This window comes from Triplophysa dalaica, chromosome 2 (assembly GCF_015846415.1).
Source record: "Triplophysa dalaica isolate WHDGS20190420 chromosome 2, ASM1584641v1, whole genome shotgun sequence".
NCBI classification, from domain to species: Eukaryota; Metazoa; Chordata; class Actinopteri; order Cypriniformes; family Nemacheilidae; genus Triplophysa; species Triplophysa dalaica.
Genome location: NC_079543.1, coordinates 14,258,727 through 14,284,007, shown reverse-complemented (window position 1 = coordinate 14,284,007; position 25,281 = coordinate 14,258,727). Strand labels below are relative to the sequence as shown.

Sequence of the window (25,281 nt, the reverse complement as noted above, 5' to 3'; positions counted from 1 at the left end):
CTTTGTCTAAGGGTAAGTCCGCCCCTGCTTACATGTTAGTCTCAGATTTATCTGTGTACCTTTTGTTATTAGCTGGGGGGTTTCACATTAAGTGCGGTTGTGGTATTAAAAATGGGGCATATGGCTGCAAACCAACACATTTTGCCTCATCACATAAGCCTTAAGTTAATTGAAAATATTTCAGAGCCCAAATGAGTAAAAGAAAGTAGCTGATGACATACTCCTTAAGCAGAGATCATTGTTTATGTGTTGTCATGGGGTTTGCCACAAGTGTGTCCCAGGCTTCCTAGTTTTTCAGGGAATGGCCATTTGCATGTAAACGACCAGCTATGAGACAGATCAGTTCACCCAGCATTTGCTTTGTGGAGAATTTTGCCCAAGTGGATCTGAGCAGAGGCAAATTATTTATTTGATGTTTTACTTGACAGTAGATGGGCCTTTTGTATTTTATTTAATGATATATTCGAGTTATACTACTAACCTTTCAGTTGATATTTAGTTAATCACCAATAACAATTAGTATACTAGGACTTCTGCAAGTCATTAAATATTTTGTGTGTTTTCAGAAAGCACAATGCTTATGAAATACTTGTCTGCTCTAGTGGAGATTTCTCATCAAGACTGGAACATTTTAATTCAAAGACACAATACATAATGTTTTGGGACTGAGCTCAGTTACTCTAAACCTTTAAACCTTCAATATACAGGGAAAAAAACACTATAGTGCTGTGGGAAACACTGGTTTGCCAGTAATTTACCGTAGATTTTATTAATTTTGTTTTAAACACAAATTTACCTAGTTCTTAGATTAAGACTAAATATCTCAGGTTACTTTTCTGGTTATGTAAATGTATCAAAATTTATGAAGTAATGTAATTCAGTGTGATGCCAGTAATGAGACCAGTCTTGGTCATTTTGAATATCAAAAGTCAAAGTGTTTGTCAAAGTTTGACTTAAATTAAAAACAGTAATATAGGAATAGGAAAATAGGAAATAGCAAAATATTTAGTAATCAAATCTACAGTAAGTTACTGGCAAAACTGCTGCATAATTACAGTCAGACCATTGATATTAGTACAGCTTCATGCTAGGGATTGTCTGAGACTGCAGTTGCAGATTGGTTATTAAATATAAGCCACGGCAGTAAGCAGAATATTGGGAAGTATATTGCTTATATGTGAATATTCCATTATAAACAAGTATTTGAAAAGCTTTAAACTCTGTTGCTAATGTAAGTCTTGACCAAGCAACTGTATGATTTTGTAGGAAAATCTCACCTGGCAATAGTCCAGAGGGTCAACAACGAAGGAGAAGGTGACCCATTCTACGAAGTGCTTGGAATTGTCACCCTGGAGGATGTTATTGAAGAAATCATAAAGTCTGAAATCCTGGACGAGACAGACTTGTTTAGTATGTGCCGTAAAATAAACTCATGCATTCAAGTATCTTTACACATTTGCACAGCTTTCTTTATAGACAAACAAGAATTTCCTTTGATAGAATGAAACAACGATTAGTTTATTACAATCACCAACTACTTGATGTATGATTTAATTAATGTATGTTATCAGCTTACACATTTATTAGCTTGATCATAAAATAAACCAAGTAATGACTACAATTCTGTCATCATTTACTCACCCTCGTGTTATTTCTAACCTGTATAACTTTTTTCTTCAGGAGATCACAAAAGAAGATATTTTGAAGAATATTGGTTACCAAACAAAATTGGCCTCCATTGACTTTAATTGTATGGATACAAAACCACTGAGACGTTTCTCAGAATATCTTCTTTTGTGTTACACAGAATAAAGAGTCATATACAGGTTTTGAACAACATGAAGGTGAGTGTCGTAGCCAAGGGCATTTATTAGGCCGTTCCCACTTACTCCACCTTGTAAAGGTGTAAAGTGGCCAAGAAATATAACTTAAACAACATGAGGGAAAAAATAATGCCTTTTAGGTTCTCAACAAGACATTAAAAACTTCCTTTCTTCTTACTTTCCCAATAGCTGACAACAAAACAAAAAAGAAAATCACTCATCGAGAGAAGAAACAGGACTTCTCGGCTTTCAAGCACATGGACAATGAAATGAAGGTTAAAATATCACCTCAGCTTTTACTGGGTACTTTGCGTTTCCTATCAACAGGCAAGTGTACTTCATTGATGCTTGATGTGTGTCCTGAGGTTTGCATTAACAGATGGATTTTCTGTTATGTTGTATAGTTAGTGTATACAAGAACATTATAAAGCAATATTATAATAGTATAGCTAAGAGAACTAATGAAAATGCGATTGCATTTATTCCCAGTAGAGGTCATCTTTGGCATTGGTTAACACTATTTCTATCCCACTGTTTTGATTAGGGATGCACTGATACCATTTTTTAAAGACTGAGTACGAGGGCCGATATTTTTTCCTGGTACTTGCCGATACCGTTGCCTATAACCGATGCCTGTATAATGTACAATTATGTTAATAAACCAGTATCTTACTGAGACATTTGTTTTTCTTTAGTTTTTAGGTCTACTTAAATTAAGTAATTTTTTTATGATAAGTAGCACAATTTTACTACCACATTTACTTCAGTTTGCTAAAGTAAACAAAATACATTGTGGTCGAATTATAAAAAATTAAAGGGAGGATGTTGGGTAAATAATTATAACGTGTTGAAGACAACCAGACTTTTTTTTGACGGGACGCAACAAAGAGCATTTTTTTTTAAATTAAGCAGATTTTCATTTTGACGGATCGCCGCAGATGGTGTTTGTTTATGTATTTGTTTCCTCCTGCAGTGAAACGCTCACGCTGGCTCTGAAAGCCTCACAAGCACAATTCGTTCAGGTTCAGGATACGGAACCGCACCACTCTTTCACACAAATTCACGCAAAACAAGCAGAATACATATTAAAACAGTTTCTGAATATTTTGTTAGCTGTAACGTTAGCTGTTAGCAGTTCAGCGTTAATTTCTTGTTAGGAAATAATACATTTGCCAGATTCCGTGCCATTCCATGTTGTACAGCAAATTCAGTTTTTATGCCTGGATTCTTCAATTCCGTCCGCGTTTTCCACATTGCGGAAATCGTAGGGCTCTATGTATGTCAATCGAGGTATCGGTCATCGGTAACGGTGTGTCATTATGAGTACGAGTATACAAGCTTTGTATCGGGCCGATATCCAATACTGGTATCGGTATCGGATCGGTGCATCCCTAGTTTTGATTTATCATGTGTTTTCCTCAAATGCATTTGATAGAAGTAAAAAGATTAACCATTCAAATGGATACATTAATGCCAAAACACTGTTTAACTCTTTCACCGCCATTGACAAGTTATCTCGCCATTAAAAAAAACTGTTCTCGGCCAAAGACGAATTTTTACGGCACTCAGTGTTTGTACTGTTGTACAGTAGGTGGCACTTTTACACACCTTTGGGAAAAAGTACAGAATCCCAGAGCCTAGAACGTATATTTTTTATTGGTTTTAAATGATTGTTCTGAGTGTAATCTGGGCGGAATATTTGACAAAAAACATTGATTATCTCAGCTGTTAAATGAAAGTGATGCAATTTTGAAGAAACCTTCCCACATCTAAGGAGTGATAAAAAAGAACAAATAAAGATAGAAGAATAAGGTTTCTTTTGTTTAAAAGCAGAGACTTTTCATTGGACAAATTGTTTGTCCATAAATTCTTTACAGAAAATGTACTGTTAGCCATTCAATTTGGGTGAAAATGTGAAAGAGATAAATACTCATTGCTTTACCATTTTGCTGATTCTCACAAAAATTATCATGCATTTGCTGCAACCTCCTACATAAATGATTTCCGTTAACATAGGTGATGTCCCTTAGCTGTCAGTCAATTAAAAGGTCTCTGGGTGGTAGTGTATGATAAAAAAACATTGCTGTGGGAAAGTGTCGGCAAAGGAACCGATTGTAAAAAGAATGCATGTCAAACAAACTAGAGTGCTATCACCTTTAAATTTCACTCCTGGATTTGGTGAGACCTTTTACCATGCGATCAATCATGACATTAGTCATTGATTTACAAATACAATACTATTAGTTTAGGGACCTGTAGCCATGTGACACAGAAACAGCAAACAGCTAAACATGTGATGCAAGGTCTTAAAGGTTGGTTCACTCTGCTCCAACAAATGCCAAGATTTTAAACTTCACAAATCTCACTATTGCATACTGTTGTATACACACATCCATTGGAATTTGAGGCTGCTAATAAAGTGATAGTTCAAGCAAAAATGAAAACTCTGTCATCATTTACTAAGAAAGAAAGTCATTCAGATTTTGGATGAGAAAATGATGACTTGGGGTTTTCATTTTTGCTAGAACTATCAATTTATTAAAAGAGAGACTATGGTGTTTTTAAACTAGAAACAAAACTGACAGTTTTAGTGTCGGTTTGAGTTTAGTTAAACAGGCATCATATTTATAAATATTATACAACATACAGTACATATTTAGTGTGATTTTTTTTTAATCATTTTACGAGAATTCTATTGAGAATATAATGAATCTGATATGGGTGACTTCACCTTTTGTTTAACAGAAGTTGAATCTTTCAGTCCATGCCAAATGTCTGAGAAGATTCTTTTGCGTCTCCTCAAGCACCCCAACGTCATCCAGGAGATCAAATATAATGACAAAAAAAAGAAAGCAGCTGATCATTACCTCTTTCACCGCAACAAGCCTGTGGACTATTTCATCCTCATTTTGCAGGTCAGATTGGCTGTTTGGTCCAGGGCCATGGAGGGCGCAGTGAGCAGGGATTGAGGTTATTAGCCTTGAACAAATAAGTATTTAACACACATAGTACGATTTTTACATGAGGTACCTGTGCAAAAGAAAAATGTATTGTGCATGGTCATTATGTAAATATGGTTGAACTCGATTTTGATTTTGAACTGATTTTATGTTTTTCCCCTTTAATTCAATTACTGATATAGAAACGTGTACAATATAAAAGAATGTCACAAGTGAACCTAACAGAAACAAAGACATTGAAATGAAGACAATATTTTTCTAGTTTTACTGGTCTTTTTGAAACCCTTAGTTCCCTTTATATCGGTCTCTTGACGTTGTGTCGAGCTGACAGATGGGATTCGCCCCTGAGAACCTATCAACTCTGACTACTATAGAAGAGGCCAATAAAATTTGGCTAATGAAATTTGCATGTCGGTCTCTGCCCCCGGATATCCAGTATAAAAGGAAGACAGCGTGCAGCATTCATTTACCTTTTGTTCTTTAGAGCCATCGCTTATGATTACAAACTACTTAAGATCTTCAAGCAAAATTGCCGGATCTACTACGTGAAGCAGCGGATCGTTCCTATCCTGCAATAGCTGCTTCAGGTGTCTGGGAGTCAAGTATGCTATGGCAGCTTTCATAGACACATCTTGACCGCACTGCAGTGCTCACCATTGCCTCCTCCCCAATGCTCCCGGCTGCATTCGTGGTTCCTGGGGTCGGCGCGCGGTGCAAAACCGCCGCCCACCCCCGGTGCCATTCTTCCCGGAGGTGCATGAAGGGCTGTGCAAGACTTGGAGCGCTCCACTCACGGCTCGCTCCAGTGAAACCAGTTCTAGCTCCCTTACTTCCCTCGATGGTGGGCCAGCCAAAGGTTACGTCGATATCCCCCAGGTGGAACGTGCTGCACCTTTGCTCACAGACGGCTGGCACCTGGAGGAATTGGCCACGCCTACCGTGTAAAGCGTGTAGGACTACGGCATCACTGGTGTCGAAGGCTTGCGCTGCTGCAGGCCAAGGCGTTAAGAGAGCTCCACGAGGGCAAGGCTAACCCGGGTACTATGCACAATCTCCCCATTGGGGAGGAAGACCCAACCCCATCTTTGTTGTGTCCAGTATGCCCACTGCGCCTTTACTTGGACCGCACGCAGAGCTTCAGGAGCTCTGACCAGCTCTTTGTCTGTTTCGGAGTACAGCAGAAGAGGAGAGCTGTCTCCAAACATCGACTGGCGCACTGGATCATGGATGCCGTCACGGCGGCATACCGACCATAGGAGGCACCTCTCTGGCAGCAACACCTTCGCAAGATTTTACAACCTTCGCCTAAACCCGGTGTCAGCCCACGTCCTGCGTGGCAATATGTAGGACTGGCATCTGGCGATGTATGCCTGCGAAAGCTCCTCCCCACCCTCCAGCAGGTTGGGTCAGTGTGCTATCTACCTCCCTTCTTACCCAACCACATGGTTAAGAACAGGCATCCCATCCACCTCCCTTCTTACCCAACCACATGGTTAAGAACAGGCATTCCATCCATCACTACTAAATAAGCACCCCCTGGGGGTCGGCTGGGCAGAGCAGCCTTCCCCCTTAGGCCGGGAGAACATATGAACTATCACAGATAGCTCTAACCGGACCTAGTGCTACCGAACGTCTGTAACATCCCCTCTGTGGGCTGTTCCGTCTGATGTATCCTCATAACTACTCAGTCCGCATGTTCCATGCGATCTCCCCTAATGCCGAGGCCATATCTATATCCACTGTATTCCTTCCCCAGGGTAGGAAGTGGCCTCTGCAGTGCATCCCTAATTAAGGAAGTCGCACTCAACCGATGTAAACCCGGTTCAAGCGGGCCTCTCGCCAGTAGAGAGCTATGGCCTCCGTCCATGAAAGGTTACCGGTCAGGGTGTACCCATCTTTCTCCAAGAAAGCACTGGGACCCCCGACCATCACGCTGGAAGGTTACAGTTTCACAAAAGCCTCGTGCTGATCCCCAGGCCTGCTGCTGTCGCTTCGGCAGAGATTGTGACACGATACAACGTTGTGGCGTTTCCATAGGAACCCCATCTGTCAGCTCGACACAACGTTGACACGTTGTGTCCCTTATGCCACAACACGTACCGTATCCTGCTGTAGTCTTGAGAGGCTCTCAGGCTCTTCAGAACAAAAGGAAAGTTACTGTAGCAACGCGTCTTCCTTTTATACCGGATATCCGGGCGCGGAGACCGGCATGCAAATTTCATTAGCCAAATTTTATTGGCCTCTTCTATAGTAGTCAGAGTTGATACGTTCTCAAGGGCGAATCCCATCTGTCGGCTCGACACAACATCTCGTTCCTTCCATCAGGGAACTGAGGTTACAGACGTAACCGGGACAGTCTTAAAGGAATAATTGGAAGGAATTTTTGTTAGAGTATCTGCTTTAAATAGAATTCAAAATGGTAGTGAAAGAAGTGAAAATGAAGTTAAAAGGTTTCTCTTTAATGTGATCTGTTCTCTAAAGGGGAAGGTGGAGGTGGAGGCCGGTAAAGAGGGGATGAAGTTTGAAGCAGGAGCTTTCTCCTTATATGGGATGATGGCTCTCACTGCTTCTCAAGGTAAGCAAACCCAATTCATTCATTCACGTTCTTTAAATAAAGGGCTGAAATCATCTCAAACATTGCATGCTTCAAAAATGTCTAGAAAGTTAGCGGATGGTAAGGGATGGTATAATTTTCAAAAAGTGAAAAAAAAATTGAAGGATTTTCAAAAAATGAAAAAAAAATTGAAGGATTTTCAAAAAATGAAAATTATGTTATAATTTATTCACCACACTCCAGTGACACCTGGAGGGGCGTGATTGGGAGGAACGGCCCCCCTGATCTGAACCCGAGTGGTGTTCTGTTATTGGACTTCTGTGCTAGTTAAACCTTGTCCATAACGAACACCATGTTCAAGCATAAGGGTGTCCATCGGTACACATGGCACCAGGACACCCTAGGCCGGAGGTTGAAGATCGACTTTGTGGTTGTTTCATCTGACCTCCGGCCATATGTCTTGGACACTCGGGTAAAGAGAGGGGTGGAGCTGTCAACTGATCACCACCTGGTGGTGAGTTGGATCCGATGGCGGGGGAGGAAGCTGGACAGACTCGGCAGACCCAAACGTACTGTGAGGGTCTGTTGGGAACGATTGGCCGAATCCCCTGTCTGAGAGATATTCCACTTCCACCTCCGGCAGAGCTTAGACCAGATCCCGAGGGAGTCTGGAGATATTGAGTCCGAGTGGACCATGTTCTCCACCTCCATTGTCAACGCGGCCACTCGGAAGTGTGGCCGTAAGGTCTCCGGTGCCTGTCGATGCGGCAATCCCTGAACCCGGTGGTGGACACCGGAAGTAAATTATGCCGTCAAGCTGAAGAAGGAGTCCTTTTGGGCCTGGCTGGCTTGTGGGACTCCCGAGGCAGCTGACGGGTACCAACAGGCCAAGCGGACTGCAGCCCGGGTGGTTGGAGAGGCAAAAACTTGGGCCTGGGAGGAGTTCGGTGAGGCCTTGGAGAAGGACTATTGGTCGGCCTCGAAGAGATTCTGGCAAACCGTCCGGCGCCTCAGGAGGGGGAAGCAGTGCCCTACCAACGCTGTTTACAGTGGAAGGGGGCAACTGTTGACCTCGACCGGGGATATCATCGGGCGGTGGAAGGAATACTTCAAGGATCTCCTCAATCCAGCCGCCACGTCTTCCATTGAGGAAGCAGAGGCTGAGGGCTCGGAGGCGGACTCGTCCATCACCCGGGCTGAAGTCACCAAGGTAGTCAAGAAACTCTTCGGTGGCAGGGCTGCGGGGGTGGATGAGATCCGCCCTGAGTACCTCAAGTCTCTGGATGTTGTGGGGCTGTCTTGGCTGACATGCCTCTGCAGCACCGCGATGCGGTCGGGGACAGTGCCTTTGGACTGGCAGACCGGGGTGGTGGTCCCTCTTTTTAAGAAGAGGGACCAGAGGGTGTGCTACAACTATTGGGGATCACACTTCTCAGTCTTCCCGGGAAAATGAATCCGGCCGATGGTAGAACCTCGGATTCAGGAGGAACAGTGTGGTTTTCGTCCCGGTCGTGGAACACTGGACCAGCTCTATACCCTCTGTAGGGTGCTGGAGGGTTCATGGGAGTTTGCCCAACTAATCCACATGTGTTTTGTGGATTTGGAGAAGGCATTCGACTGTGTCCCTCGCGGCATCTTGTGGAGGGTGCTCTGGGAGTATGGGATTCAGGACCCTTTGCTAAGGCCTATCCGGTCCCTGTACGACCAGAGCAGGAGCTTGGTTCGCATTGCCGGCAGTAAGTCAGACTTGTTACCGGTGCATGTTGGACTCTGGCAGGGCTGCCCTTTGTCGCCGGTTCTGTTCATAATGTTTATGGACAGAAATTCTGGGCGCAGCAGGGGCCGGAAGGTGTCGGGTTTGGGGACCACACGATTTCATCTCTGCTCTTTGTGGATGATGTTGTCGTGCTGGCCCCATCAGACCAGGATCTTCAGCATGCACTGGGACGGTTTGCAGCCGAGTGTGAAGCAGCTGGGATAAGAATCAGCACCTCCAAATCCGAGGCCATAGTTCTCAGTCGGAAAAGGGTGGCTTGCCCACTTCAGGTTGGTGGAGAGTTGGGAGGAGACCCCGGGGAAGACCTAGGACACGCTGGAGGGACTATATCTCCCGGCTGGCCTGGGAATGCCTCGGTGTCCCCCTGGAAGAGCTGGAGGAAGTTTCTAGGGAGAGGGAAGTCTGGGCATCCCTGCTTAGACGGCTGCCCCCGTGACCCGGCCCAGGATGAAGCGGAAGAAGATGGATGGATGGACCAGACAGATTTTGCCCCTCCATTGACTAACATAGTAGGAAAAGATACAATGGTAGTCAAAAGTGTGTTCATCAGACATTTATACAGCAACAACTCGAAGGTGAGTAAATGATGACAGAATTTTCATTTTTGGCTGAAGAATCCCTTTAAGCCTCCCAGTGCTTTTTTGTCCTGCATCAGCACTCTTAGTATAATTATTGTTCAACCATATTTGAGGACCTGAACCCACTGTTGCAAAATGTGATTTGATGTCAAATCTTATTTGACCAGTCAAATTTATAAGTACTCTGCCTCATGTGAGAGTGTGTGTGCATTGTATATTTTGTGTGTCTTGTGTGAATGAGAGTGTATCTATTCACTTGGCTCTTGATACTTTCTCTATTTTATAAATGTAATGTACTGCTTATAGTTAACATGTTTTCACGTACAGCTGCTTTGTAACAATGAAAATGGTAAATAGCGCTATATAAATACACATTGAGTTGTCTTGATACAGTAGTTATTCCAGTACAAAATTATTTTACCTAATAGATTTGTCTTTCAGAGTTTGGATATATTTGGTTCAAATGATCTTAAACATGTTCATCATCATTTGAGAACCTCAGAAATGTGTGTTAGCTAAATTGTAAACGTTTGTGGTGGTGATAACACACCTACAGTACAATACAGCAGTGCCCTGTCACTAGGGAAATAATCTTTTTAAATGTGAGTGAGGTGTTTTTGAAACAACATATTTTCTTAAAGCCTAGAACTCTTCTGTTGATTTATTATGTTCATTTCAGTTTCCTTCTTGCTTTTCGATCACCTTATAGATTTGTTTCCCTCCCTCAAGTGATTCTTTGCTTCTCCCCCTTTTCTTTGTTTTATTTCTCTCACAGTTCCTCTATCCCTGTCTCGTGCGTTTGTGGTCAGCAGGGCTAACTCTATTGCTGGATCTCCAGGTACAGTGATACCCAGATGTATCATAAACTCACTCTCTGTCTGAATAGTTCCTGTCTTCTTGCTATCCGAAGATGAGATTGAAAGAATTAAAAAATTGTCGCCGAAACGTCAGCTTCGACAGTGACATGACAATGACTCTCATGTGTGTTTTGACTAGTTACGTCATTATGTTAGCTACGTTTTGAAATGCCATTGGCTGTCCCACTTGCGTCATGTGCTAACCATGAGTGTAAACACTTCAAGACTGGTGCATTCCTGGAGAGCGATCGTCAGCTATTAAAACCTTTTGTGTTCACACAACAATACCGTCCGGCTTTAGAAGACTCGAAACACACTGCAACCTCTTTGTAATGCTTTTATACTGTTTTGGTCAGTGTTCGCAACAAATACCCGTGTCTGACTTCATTTTCCTTGTTTCGTGTTTATGTGGTTGGGAAATTAGTATTTTGGTTTAGGGTGGGGTTAGATGCTCTAAAATATCTCTTAAAGTACAAATATTAAGTCTTTATAAAATCAATTATAATGCAAATTGTGACACTGACACGCATTCTGTAGTGGACCAATACAGCTCTTCACATTAACGCCCCATTAGCGACTGTGTCTCTGAACTGTAGCAATATATACCTGATGGTACGTATTTTGTGGCGCTGCAAAAAGTGGGTTCCTATAAGTTCCTATGAGACTAGGTTGATAAAAACAAATGTTTATGCTGTATGTGGTCCTGGTAAGCCCTACAAGGTAACACACTCTTTTTTGATCACCATGAGGAAAACAGCTTATAATTGAAACTAAATGTTTATTTGAAAAGGTAAAAATGCAGAAAGTTTCCGGTTAGATTTAGGGGATATAATACACAGTTTGTACAGTATAAAAAATTCTTACATCTATGGAAAGTGCCAATAAAAAAATGGAAACCCAACATGTGTGTGCGTTTGTTTCCACATCTCTTTATGAAGTGGAAACATAAGCTGTGTTTAATTAAAAACAAGCCAGTCCCCTCTTTGAAAGCTTTACAGCTTTTTATTATTCTCTTGCCAGGAGTTGCCCTAAAAACACTTTTAGACTTCTTACTTAAACAACCCTTATCTAATTAGCACTTACTATACATTCTATGTTCTGGCCTATTGTTTATAAAATTGCAGTTCAAGTGTATGTTCAAACACAACCTAAATTTATTATATTTATCTAGTAGTCATATGTAATAATTACTGTAGGTGAATTGTGTCATTTCGGCACCATAGTGTCACCTAATGCCGTTGGTTCACAATTCAATACTCAGACCATACAATGCAAATTTAAAGCGATTTTGACCGTAAAATAATGTCTCTAAAATTATTTTAGTGGTAGGACAACTTTTAACTGGACAAATTTTACTGCCGTTGCTACCTAAGCAGCCTCCTATCGGCTGAAATTGCACTTGTGACTTTGGTGTTCGGGCCGGTACTATCTGTTCCTATCCCCTGCTTTACGGCATACGTCAGTCATAGCCTTACGTTTGGCATACGTTTGGCATACGTTTTACTCATAGCTTGGGAGAAGTTAGCCAACAGCAGAGCTTACAATAAGATGAAACGGAGCACAACATCACCATGGCAGAGCCAGCCAAAAAAACAAAGAGGTTTTGTCAGAGGAAGCAAAGAAAAGAAAGCGAGAGAGTAATCGGACACGAGCCTGAACACGAATCAATATCTGACAGACTTACACACGGTAATGCGAGCAGTAAGAGTCAACGGGTTGCAAAATGGGTGGAGAAATAACGTCAGCCTTCCAGCTACTGGATTTGAAAGTCTTATGTAAATGTTTTTCTAACTGTCCTTTACTTTTGAGCGTATTAGTAATTTATCTGTGCTTATGTTGTTTATTGGCGCACTAACGTTACTTGTACACAATTTATCTCTAAGGTAGACTAGAGATATTGTAATGTTGCAGGTGTTCTGTCAATTTATGCATGATCTTGCCTCGTTGCCTAATGCTTGTAAATGATGACTACCAAACCACAATAAATGTTTTATTGTCCAAAGTTGCTGATTCCTTTGTTCATGAACGTAGACTAATGTTATCTGTATCTGTAGTTCCCTTTCTGTCGTTCTCTCGACGGTGTGTCGAGAACGACAGATGGGGTTTGCCCTTGAGAACCAATCAACTCTGACTACCATACACCAGGCCAATAAAATTTGGGGAATGACATTTGCATTCGACTCCGCCCCCGGATGTCCGGTATAAAACGAAGCCGGCGTGCAGCATTCATTTACCTTTGGTTCTTCAGAGCCTTCGCTCATGACTACGAACAAAACAAATTCAACAAATTCTTCTTCTACATTGCCGGATCTACGATGTAGAGCTGCGGATTGTCCCTACCTGCAGCGACCTTCCCCTGGGCGTCTTGGCGGTTCTGGAGGTGTTCGAGATTTTTTCTAACAAGGTCCTATTCAGGACTAAGCATTCTCCAGTGCGGCATGTCCCGCTGTTCTCTTGGGTGCGGTACTCTCATCGAGGAGGGGGATGGACACGATAGCTGCATTGAGTGTCTGGGTGTCCAGCACACTGAGGCAGCTTTCGTTGACACACATCTTGCCCGCACTGCCCGATCGCACCCCGATTCGCTCTTCTGAACGTTCCCCAACCGGCGGTGGCATACCGTCCGGATCCTCAGGCATACACTCGGAAATGATGCGTGACGTAGATGAGATGTCGCTCGCAGCATCTGAGGGAGACTGGCATCCGACTCTGACGAATCCGTGCGCCCCCCCCAGGGGGGTCGAGCTCAGGAGGAAGCAGAAGTGATGTCAGCCATGCTAACCTGGGGATACGTTGTTCCTGGGGTCGGAGCACGGTGCAAACGGCGCCCACCCCGGGTGCCATTTTTTTCCCGGAGGTGCATGAGGAGCTGTGTAAAACTTGGAGCGCACCACTCACGGCCCGCTCCAGTCAAACCAGCTCTGGCTCCCTCACTTCCCTCGGTCGTAGCAAAGGCTACGTCGAGATCCCCGGGTGGAACGTGCGGCTGCGGTACACCTGTGCCCGCAGACGGCTCCCACCTGGGGGAATCGACCACGCCTACCGTCCAAGGCGTGTTGGACGTCGGCATCACTGGTGTCGAAGACTTGCACTGCTTCAGGCCAGGCTGCCTCGGGCCAGGCTGCCTCCTCTCTCTAGGCCATGGCCATCCTGCAGGTCCGCCAGGCCAAGGCGTTGAGATAGCTCCACGAGGGTAAGGCCGACCCGGGTATAATGCAGGATCTCCCTGCCGCCACTGACAGCGCCCTAGGGGCGACCAAGGTGGCGGCACGGGCCCTGGGTCTGACGATGTCCACGGTAGTGATCCAGGAGAGACACCCCCGGCTGTACTTTGCGCAGATGAGTGACACTGAGAAAGTCCGCTTTCTTGATGCACCCGTCTCGCAGGGTGGGTTGTTGGTAACACCGTTGAGGACTGCGCTTTTTGACGGTGAAGAAGCAGACAGTGGCAATTAGCCACATTTTACTTCGCCGCGACTCGGCCGCCCAGAGGCCTCCAAGATCCTGCGTGACGTCTGCTTCCCGGCAGCCCAGGACCCATCGACATCGGCTCTGGTTCCTGTGCCCCCACAGGCGGCACCCCGGAAGCGGAGGTCGTGGGGGAAACCTCCACCCCGCAAGAAGTGACACTGACGGGAAGACCCCAGGGAGAACAACATCGGGCCCAATCCTTCACAGCCATGGCTCTGATCGGCCGGTACGGGACGGGTCCTGCCTCGTCACCAAAGCCGGACCCTTTTCAGGGCCTGGCGCCCACTTAGTTTATCTGCTCTCCCCGGGTGTACTTGCAGCCGATCGCACACTTCACTGGACTGTGCCCTGCAACCCGAACTCACGCCCTGGCGAGGCGTAGGGTCATACACACACGACAGCTGCAACCCCTTTCAAACCGACAGTGCGTGCAGCTGTCCCGCCAGGCAGGCAAAAGGGTCGGAGCCAACCTTCCCTCCGGGGACCCACCCGCGACATATGGTTAGCTCAGTCAGCCGAAGAACCACCCCCCGTGGGAATGGTGAAGCAGACCTTCACCTTGGTCCCCCTGTCACAGTCCCTGGGAGCTCGAGAGCTGCCCACACTGTCTCGGTTGCTAATTAGGATGGTCTCCCAAGTTTCGGGACATCCTCTCTCCCTCTGTCAGAGGCAGGGACGCCTCATTACTTAGGGTACAGGTCACCACGCTTCTGGCGAAACAGGCATCGAGTTCGTCCCTCAAAACCAAGATGTTCAGTGGGTTAGAGCTTGCACTTCATCGTTCCCAAGAAAGACGGCAGGTCGCGCCCCATAGGTCTGCGTACCCTGAACAAAGCACCTTCACAAGCTGCCATTCAGGATGCTCATGCAGAGGCGCATCCTGACATCCATCAGGTGCCACCTTGTGCTCCGGCACATAGATCGATTGGGGCTACAGGTCAACCGAGAGAAGGGCAAGTTCTCCCCAGTGCAGAGCATCCTCTTTCTTGGTATGGAACTAAACACGGTCACCATGACGGCATGAAGTAGCGGGGCATATCAATTGTCTAAGGTTGTGGGCTGTGCTGCTTGCGCTGAGAAGGCTACGGCCTCTAGTGCAGGGCCAGCACGACACCCGTATCGTACATCAATCACCAGGGTGGCGTACGCTCACGGCAGCTAACACGACTTGCCCGACTTCTCCTCCTGTGGAGTCAGCATGTGATCCGGTCCCTGTGGGCCACACACATCCAAGGCGATCTGAACCAGACAGCCGACGCGCTCTCTCGTCAGTATACGCCTTGCGCCTTGTCATTGTTCCTGGCCTCTTGTTTCCTTGTTAATGCTCGTTCTGATTTCATGTCCCACACCTGTCACCTCCTGATTTAGTTACATTTATAATGCCCTTGTTTTTTCTGTCCTGTGCGGGTTCATTGTTTGTGTCATGTGGGTGAGTTCTTGTTCCCTGGTATTGTAGTGTAAGTCTAGTTAGTCAAAGTTTATATAAATGTTATATTTAGTCTTGTCTTGTCTTTGTTCCAGTTAGTACCCTTTATGTTATTTTGTTTTACCCCCTTGTGGGTTAAGGTTTCCTGTTTTGTATTTAGCATTAAATGTGTTGCCCCTTACCTGCTGTCTGGGTCCTCTCTACATGTCTCACCTCGAGTTTCATGACAGTTTGTGGTGTTTTTTTGGGGTATGGTCTTAAACATTTGATCAGCTGATTAACAGCCTGTTTGAGTTTAAATGAAGATTTAATTAAATTAAAAGATAAATTGCCTACTCTCTGTTTTAGTCTCTTGCTCCTGTTTCTTGTTTTGTCATTTTGAAGCAGTACTTACAACCTGGTTCCCTGGTCCACCAGGTAGAAATGCGAATACATGTAATGTTACCCCCAAGATTTTGTTCAGGAGTGTATCTGTTGAAGATCCCATTCCCTCCGATCACATTTTCAACCTTTAGTTAGTGTGTAATGTTGCTGTTAGTGCATAAATAATACATGCAAAATGATAAAGCTCAAAGTTCTGTGCAAAGTGAGATATTGTCTTTTCAAAGACTACAGAGAACGGCTGGTATCAGACTAAAGCCCTCTACTTCCTGGGGACATGATGTCACTATTCCAAGTGTTTTTAATAAACTCTGCCCAAATGAACATGCCAAAAAAGGGTCGAGGCCTTCCTTAGAGAAGAGGAAGAGCCGCTGGAGTAGTGTTTGGTTAACAGAGATCGTAAACATATGACTAAGTTATGCGCTAAACTATTTCTGTTCTGTGTTATAACACAACTGATATTGTGTGTGTATTTCAGCATAGCCTACCTCTAAAACACTTCTGTAAAACATCCTTTGAAGTCCTGCTTGGAAATGTCTCCTGATCAGTCTGCTTGTAGTATTACCCAACTCGGGTCCAATATAAAAAGGCAAAACTAACGCTTTGCGATCTCTAACAAAGATTGATGTTTGCACACGCACTAGCAGACCTCCTATACTCTTTGATGGATTTGCATGTTTTTAGCTGATAAAGTGAAGTTGACGTCATTGTTACTGTTTATTGCTAAATGTTTATGAATACACGTGCACTGAGAGGGGCACCGACCAATCACAACTGCCTGGAATCGGATGCTAGCTGATATGGTATGGGTGTGACATCTTCACACGCACACTCTAAGCGGGGAACCAATCACGACAGACTGGGTCAGCTTTATCAATCAGAGCATTTCGGAAGGAGGGACTTTATATACCAGAAGAAATCCAGTCGTTTTAGTATAAGAGAGACAGCGGTGAACAATAGACTCGAAATATGTGAAATAAAAAGCGTTTTAACTTAGAAACATGAATGTCCATTGATAAACACCCCAAAAAATATAAACTAAGCCTCTAAAACAGCAAAAAATGGCTACTTTAATTTGTGTTCTTATCCAGTAGTGTATATGTAAATTCGTGTTTTTTTCCGATAAAATGCATATCTAAGACAAAGTGAGATGATCCATTAATTGTGCACCTTTGCTGCCTTTACTTTTGACTTGAGACTCCAAAACGGCAGTGCGAACTTGACATGGAGTTTGTCAACAACTGGCAGGTATTTTGGCACGCAGAATTAGCTTTTAATCATTCTCAGGATATACATTTTTGATATCACTAATTACATTTTTACGAGTAAAAAATACAATTATTGATATCAAGAATATAATTTCTACTTCTAACAATTACTATTTTTGATATCAGTAATTACATTTCACTAGTAAAAATGTGAATTCTTGATATCAACAATGACGTCATCACTCACAGAAATGTGTATTCTGGATATCAGAAATTGTTTTTAAAATAGTAAAAATCGTAATTCTTGATATCTGTTATTGCATTTTTACTACTTAAATACCACAATAGGCTGCCATTAAAATTTCAGATATAAATTTTTCCTTTCTTACATGTTAAAAATCTTATTTCAGATATCAGAAATGCAATTCTTACTAGAAAAAAAACACAATTTGTGATATCAATAATTGTGTGGTTACTAGTGATAATATCTCTTGATATGAACAATTGAATTACACTGTAAAAAATGTTCCGTAAATTTTACGGAAAAATACCGGCAGCTGTGGTTGCCAGCAAGCTACTGTAAAATTACAGGAAGCTCCTGTTTTTATTCATCCAATCAATTCACAGTGGAAAACATGAGCCACACTCACTATTCATCTTGGAAATATGTCACAATACTGAAGACGATCAACACTTCTGCTTCACAGGGACTGCAGCATAACAGCCATGACTTGATGTTTTATTGTTGTTTTAAGTCACTGTTATTGTGATCAGTGTTTGCTTTAGTTGCGTTCTTTCATCCTTATTCCATAATTTTCGAATACATTTCAGTTTTCTTTGTGCTGCTGTGACAGTGTTTTATATGAAACATAGTTTTGTAGCAAATGACATCGAAAGAAAACATGATTAGATATTTTCACTTAATTTTGCTATGAAGTTGTTTTTTAATGTTACAACAGAATGTTTTTAATGTTTGCTATGAAGTTGGGTTTTAATGTTACAACAGTCGGAGTGAATTAACATTTAAAATTCACATTTCCTGCGACAGACAATATAAAAAGTTTTTAAATCGACAAAAGGCTGCTATTTGGTCTTTGATTTAAACATCAAGAATCAGTGTATGAATCTCAACAGTGGTGACCAACAAATGAAAATCTTACAGCCGCAATGCATGCTGGGAGTCATAATGAGTTTTGTGCTTTGATGATACCCATAATGCATTGCGTTTATCTTAAGAGGTTTTTTGGTTTCGCCATTGTTGAGACAAACTGTTATATTGTTGATGTCTTGTAGAACATTTTTAAAAGATCTTTTTTTTTTTTAAAAGACCAGCAGTATATTATTTAATGTCATACAATATCATTAATGGGGATTGCAAATAACTTTAAATCTCTACCTAAACTCCAAAACATGTAATAACTCTCCCAAGTAGAAAGAAGGTATTGCTGAGCTTCATTCCACCTGTTTTCGTGTCTGTTTTAACATATAATTATTAGAACAAGGGAGTGGCTAAACATAAGAAGTAAAGGGTCAAGATCCCAACTAAAGCAAACACTCATCACCATTATGGTGACTCAACAAACCATCAACATGTAAACTTGTGTTAATTCTCAATTACAACTTTTGTAGACGTGCAACGAAAATAAAGTGACAGTGGTGTCTGTAAGTGAAGGTGATAAAAGTGTTTGTGGAGTTCGTATTTTTACGGACGTTTTTTGATGACAGTTTTCTCTGTGAAAACTACAGAATTTCACTGTTAATTTCACAAGCATTTTAACAGGGTTTTTCCGTAAAAACGATGGATTTTTTGCTGTTAATTTTACAGACAATTTTACAGTCTTTTTCCATATTTTTTACGGACGCTTTCTGATAACAGGTTTTTTGTGTGAAAACAACAGAATTTAACTGTTAACTTCACGGCCATTTTTTACAGTGTACTGTATTTCTGATATCAATAATTACATTTTCACTAGTGACAATGTGATTTCTTGATAACAATAATGTGATTGTTACTAGTAAATATAGGCAATGCGCGGCTGCATGTGCTGCAGAAACAAAGACGCACACAGACATGGATTTATTTATAATGCGATTATCAATGTAAAATAATGCATTACGTAATGCAACGTAATTTTATGCCCAAATTTATGATGTGACGACCGGAAACATTTTTTTTTTTTGCATTGCTTAGAACATAATACGTCCTTGTCATCAATTCACAAATCATTAAACAAATGATTTTAAACAAATCCATTGTTCTTATTGCTTAAGAAATTGTAGTGTATTCAATTTTGTATTTCAAAAACAACTGTTTGCTTTTCGAAAATGTACATTTCTGGATATGTTACTTATCTTAGAAAAAGCTGCAAATCGGACAGCCGAAAAAAAGAAGCGAAAATAGTAAGTTGTTTAATTTTAATTTTGTTCAAATGATTATTTGTTGAGTCACAATTTAGTAAAAGTAAAATATAAAAAACGAGAGAAAAATAAAACTTAAAAATTAACCCATAAAATGTATCACTTGCATTGTATGGTCTAAAAAATGGATTGTGAAGCGTTACACGAACAAGCTTTGATAATAGTGACCTATTATGGTTGCATCTTGTTACCAACATAATTCTTTCAATATTACAGACCAAATAGTTTTGTTGCAATGACAACAAAATGCATTGAATACATCAAATCAATTTTCTATTTGAACTATTATTGCCATGCCATGTGGAGAATAAGCACGTCTGGTTTCATTTTATAGTTAGTATATCTTTTAAATCGCTACCCAAAAAATGTAATTCTCTCATGAATTACCCCCGCCCCAATTGTTACTAACCTGTATAAATGTATTTGTTCTGCTGAACACAAACAAATATATTTGGAAAAATGTAAGCAACTGAAATTACTGGAAGAATACTTGATACCATAGGAAGAAACATTAAAAAGGTAGCCAAAAGTGCAGAACTGGTGGCTTTACTAAATTGTTTAAAATATGTAACTTTGTTTTCAACAGAACAAAAAACATCACACACTCAGTGAATACAGTGCTTACCAACAATGTTTGTTTTTCAGCAAATAGATTGGGGTATTTTACAACATGTAATAATACTATTTAGACTGATAAGGCTGTCTAATAAGCCTACCAAATCACTTCCTCTATGCCTTTTCTGTTTACCAATGTCATGCTGATGTGCTTTTATTATATCATTCTATTTTTCCTGTCCAGAAAACAAATCCCCCCCTTGGTCATTTGGACTGAACCATTCAGACTCATTAAACCGTAGCGAGAGGATTGAAGCCATAACTCCGTCATTGGGCAGCAGTTATAACCAGCTCAACGCCTTCATGCAGATCTATGTGCCAGACTATTCTGTCAGAGCAGTGTCAGACCTACAGTATATTAAGGTAAACATTAGAACTTGCATAACACACTATCACATAACGTAAGTGCTTAACCACACAGTGATCAGCCAAATGTTAGATTTGGTACATTATATTATTTTGCACTTTACATAAACATGAATATCACTGGAAATGTATTAGGTTTTAATGCAGCAAACGAGTGGTAGTAGATAAATCAGTAAGTCACCTATGGTTGCGGCTTTTAACCAATATTATTCTTTAAATATTACGGACCAAATTTTGATGTTGCAATGACAATAAAAAGCATTAAATACATAAAATATATTTTCTATTTGTTCAACTATTACCATGCCATGTGGATAATATGCACTTCTTTTCAATTTTATTTTATCAGTATTATTTGTTAAATATAGTCAAACTTTCATTTAATATTTTTATTTGTTTATAAATGTAGTGTTGGTAAATGTATTTTGTTTAAGGTTTGTTTAGTGTTAAAAAAACTCTACACCACCGTTGGAACAGCTTTGTTAATGACTTTCGAAGTGGTCAATAGACCGTTTCATCTGACATTTTCTTGTTATCAGAAATAATCTACAGGGACTCTATTTTTGGCGGGTGTGTGCCAGAAGTTAATTTTAGGTCAAAGAAGCTTGCAATGCACTGTAACGTCTGTTTTGGTTGTTACGTTAAAACCGTCTATACCCCATAATTATTTCCCCTATTCCTTCAATAACATAGTCCAGTTGAAGGGATGTGGGGGAGGGGCGATAGTGAACAATACCCAGAATTGAGTCTCTGATACAGAAGACATATGCGCTACCTGCTAGTTGGGCTGGTGGGCAGTGGTCTATTTATTTATAAGTGCCTGTTATGCTTTCAATAAAGCGGAGTAATGATTAATGATAATCCATGATACAGACACTTTTCTACCATAAACACCATCAGCCAGTCCATATTGTAAAGTGTTTTCATTATTTAGCCAGCACAAAGAAACTACACAGAAGAATCCATCTTAATAAGGCCAAGAAACACTATTATTTCTAACAATGTGCTTTATCAGCAATTTTATATTTATGTACTCTTTAACAATCTGTGTTGTTGACAGGTAACACGTCAGCAATATCAAAACGCCCTCATGGCATCACGCATGGACAAAACACCACAGTCAGAGAGTGAGTACACCAAAATCGAGATGACTCTGACAGACCTCCGTGAAGGAGTGATTGATGAAACTATTACACTGTTTAGCCAGACACAGAACTGTGTCGCTCACAACAAACTGAACCACAAAGGACACAGTGAGGGAGCTGTCTAGCCCTCACTGGGGTGGTGGAGGAGACCGGAAAGCAGAAAGAACAACACTCCTCTGGGCTTCACCAACCCACACTCTAAGGTAGTGCAAGACTCCTGTGGCCTGGGCTTGGGTTTACCCCGGTTTATTTCATTCATTCAGAAGAAACCTTGTTTATGTCCCCCAGACCAAAGAGTTTTGAGGATGGACATTCTCTGACAAGCCCCTAAAGCACACTCACACTGCCCGTGTGATGTTGAGAAAAAAGAAAGACTTAAGTCAGATGCTGAAATACGGTAAATCAAATACTGCTTTGAAGGAAACAATAAACCAAGAGCCTTATTACAAACTCACATATTTATTTATTTTATATGTGTTTGTATATACTTGCATGTCTGAGGATATAATTGTTGGCACATGCAAACACTTCTCTGTAAAGTTATGCCTCTATGTATGTACCTCTATGAGTGTAACTGATATCACGCAAATGCTGATATATATATATATACTTTACATACAAATACACTCCTGAACAAAGTCTGAAGACTAGGGGAAACATTACAAGTTTTTCTCATTTCTCGCTGATGGATCGTATCCAGGTTGTAAGTACTGCTTCAAAATGCCAAAACAAGAAACAGGAGCAAGAGACAAAAAGATCCCACATTTATAATTGAAAAAAGGATGTAAACTGGACATAAATAGAAGCCTATAAAGTAATCCCAATCACTGTACGATCACTGACTTCTGTTTAATTTCGAAAAAAACTCCCATTTTAATGGATGAATCAAATTACACTGCACAATGAACATTAAAACATTAAATCGTTTGTTTATGAGGTCCGTGAGCGCGCAGCCCGCCTAAACTAATCTATTTTGCTACCACCTGCAGCATGAATTTGGGTGTTATGAGATGGAGGGAGACAGATTTATTTCAGAAGAGGGAGCTTCGGAAGATATAGCTTTCAGTCATTACTGACAGTCAACAGGGAAAAATCTAGCCTATTGCAAGCAAAGTATAGGTGTTTGTTAACGGCACAAAATAAGACTGCAAAACTTTTGTTATAATAAATGAATCAGACTTCACTGCACAATCACTTTTACATGCTGTTTATAATAAACTCAATAGGAATATGCAGTCCACCTAAAATTCCTTTGCTTCCACCATAGTATGTAGTGTGCTTCTGTTACAAACTAATGCCGCTATGTGAGTGAAGAGTGGTGTTGCTACCAGCCAATAGACAAATCATTTTTTGTTTTTCTATTTTCATTGGGTGGGCAAGACAAATGTTAGGAGGGCTCAGCCCACCCCTGTCCAGGCCCTGGGTGTTATCTGGTAGAAGTCCTTTTGTCAGGCGGGCGTGGTGAACTACAGCGTTGTCCTGTTGAAATGCTCAGTCATTACCGCACAGACGAGGGGCCTCAGTCAAGAGGGATGCCTTCTGCAACATGTCCACATAGCCAGCCGCCATTTGACTACCCTTCACAACCTGAAGCTCCATTTTCTCATTGAAGGAAAAAGCACCCCAGATCATGATGGAGCCTCCAACACTGTGCCGCGTAAAAAAGATATACGGTGGGATCTCCTTGTCATGCCAGTAACGTTGGAAGCCATCAGGACCATCCAAATTATATTTTTCTCATCAGAGAATGAAATGTTTCCACCTGTCAATGTATCATTTTTGTAGCTCCCTTGCAAATTCCAAGCGGGCAAGTTTGTGGTGTGGAAGGAGACATGGCTTTTTTGGGCTGCAGTCAGCATCAGTAAGGGCCTTAATTTGGGTTGAGGATCGACCTGTGTCTTCAAGGACAGACCGTCGGATCCTCTTTTGACTTTTTTGTTCCATAACTCTCAGGATCTTTTAACAAATTTGCAATGACCATCTTACTGCGTCCAACCTTGGCAGCGATGGCGCAGTCTATGCCCTTGCTTGTGTAGTTTAACAATCCTGCCACGTATAAAAGATGTTTTGTCTCTTGCTCCTGTTTCTTTTTTTGGCATTTTGAAGAAGTATTTATAATCTGGCTACGATCCACCAGCTATAAATGTGAATCCTTGTAATGTTTGTTCAGGAGTGTATATATACATGTATAGTTACAAAAACCTCATTGTATGTGTACAGTACTGGTGAGGGTCTTTTATATGTCAAATTATTTTACAGTTCTAAATGTGGTTAATCCTACAATACCCTTTATACATTTTTTCAAAAGAATCATATTGCCTTAAAAAAATCATCAATGCAAAAGATGATGTATTATGATTACTGTTTTGTAAATTAGAGATTTGTTCTTATTTGTTCTGAGATGTGAGGATGAACCGGTCCCATCTGCTTAAAGATGTTAAAAGGTTTCATTTAAAGCTGAATGCTGTCATAGTTGGAAGATGACAGACCTATCAGGAATTGCATGTGAGGGAGAATCACTATGCATCTATGCAAATTCCAGGCCTAAACAATATGATTTTTTGAACACAACAGTTACTAAAAGAAATGAAAAACATTAAATTGTGATACTATTCACACATCTGGAAGAAAGGTTCATTACCTCTGTGTCTTTATTTATAAAAACACTGGAGACTCCGGCAATGCAAATAGGGATATTTAGCACACATTTATTCCCAACAAAGACCAAAATGTTAGTTTAAGAAAGAAATGTTAATTTAGTTAAAGAATTCTCACGCTTTTTCAGTGCAATCTAATTTCCTCGGAGACCCAAACTACTTGACAACAGTAGTTTCCCTTACTAATCTGTGTCTTTATGGCGGCAGCTGCGTAACCCATGCTCACAATGTCAGACTTTGTAGTTTATCCGATTCGGGCAGCTTTTAAGATTGTCATAGATTTTTTCATGTGTTCAACGGAATTAAAAGGTTACTTGAACATCAGCTGATAAACAGCATGATTGCATTGCTCATTGTTTCTTATTATTATTTCTAAATACAGGGTCAGTACCACATACAACCACCGCTTGGCACTACGGTTTAACAATGTAGCCAAACTAAACCACTTCAAGCATGTATTCCTCAAACTCCGGCTCTTTATACCAAAGATTGTAGGCGATTTCAGACATTGTTGGGCATTTATTAATAGATCAGGGCCAATATAAATGTTTCCTAGGCAAGATCTTGTGTAGGGCGAAATACATTCTGACTTTTTACATTTATTTTTTCTAATTTGCTTTGTTCATGAATTGTAGCTTTGTAACTAAATTCAAGTTATTCTTTGCATCTGTGAATTTGAGAGAGGTTCTGTTAAATATTCATCAGTTTAAAAAACTGTTTTGATCCTGTGCTGTACCCTACGGTCTTGCCATATCCAAACCAAAAAATTAGAATTACATATTTTTCCCCAAATACTGCAAGTGTAATAAAAAGTTTAACCTGAATGTTTTAAAAAACAATCACGTTGCAAAGCGATCAAATTTAGCATGCAATATTTTTTATAATTGTTGTCAATTATGTTGCATGTAGGTATACTTGGTTTTACCTTATACATTCAGTTATTTATGTGTATTTTTGTTGAAGAAACAATAAGGTTGAGTGCATCCTTTGGAGTATTTAACACAGTTGGGGCATTTTTCACCAATGAGACATAAATGTGAGACAT

General features: G+C 41.2%; 1 protein-coding gene across 4 annotated transcripts in view; it reads left to right on the top strand.

Annotated features, from left to right (window-relative positions):
- The window catches only part of cnnm2b (cyclin and CBS domain divalent metal cation transport mediator 2b), a 100,708-nt gene extending 76,325 nt beyond the window's left edge, over positions 1–24,383 (top strand). Inside the window, exons 2-10 of one of the 4 annotated variants that reach the window (XR_008909346.1) lie at positions 1,267–1,410; positions 2,013–2,150; positions 4,569–4,738; positions 7,265–7,358; positions 10,468–10,530; positions 20,253–20,431; positions 21,495–21,561; positions 21,638–21,782; positions 21,868–24,383. Coding sequence is in view for 2 of the 4 variants with exons in the window: in XM_056770496.1 (XP_056626474.1) it covers positions 1,267–1,410; positions 2,013–2,150; positions 4,569–4,738; positions 7,265–7,358; positions 10,468–10,530; positions 20,253–20,431; positions 21,495–21,704 (998 nt within the window). In the remaining 2 variants the exon portion in view is untranslated. Of the gene's footprint in view, positions 1–1,266; positions 1,411–2,012; positions 2,151–4,568; positions 4,794–7,264; positions 7,359–10,467; positions 10,531–20,252; positions 20,432–21,494 lie in introns of those variants that run through there. The other 3 variants (XM_056770504.1, XM_056770496.1, XR_008909347.1) reach the window with 3 other exon arrangements.
- The last annotated feature ends 898 nt before the right edge of the window (positions 24,384–25,281 follow it).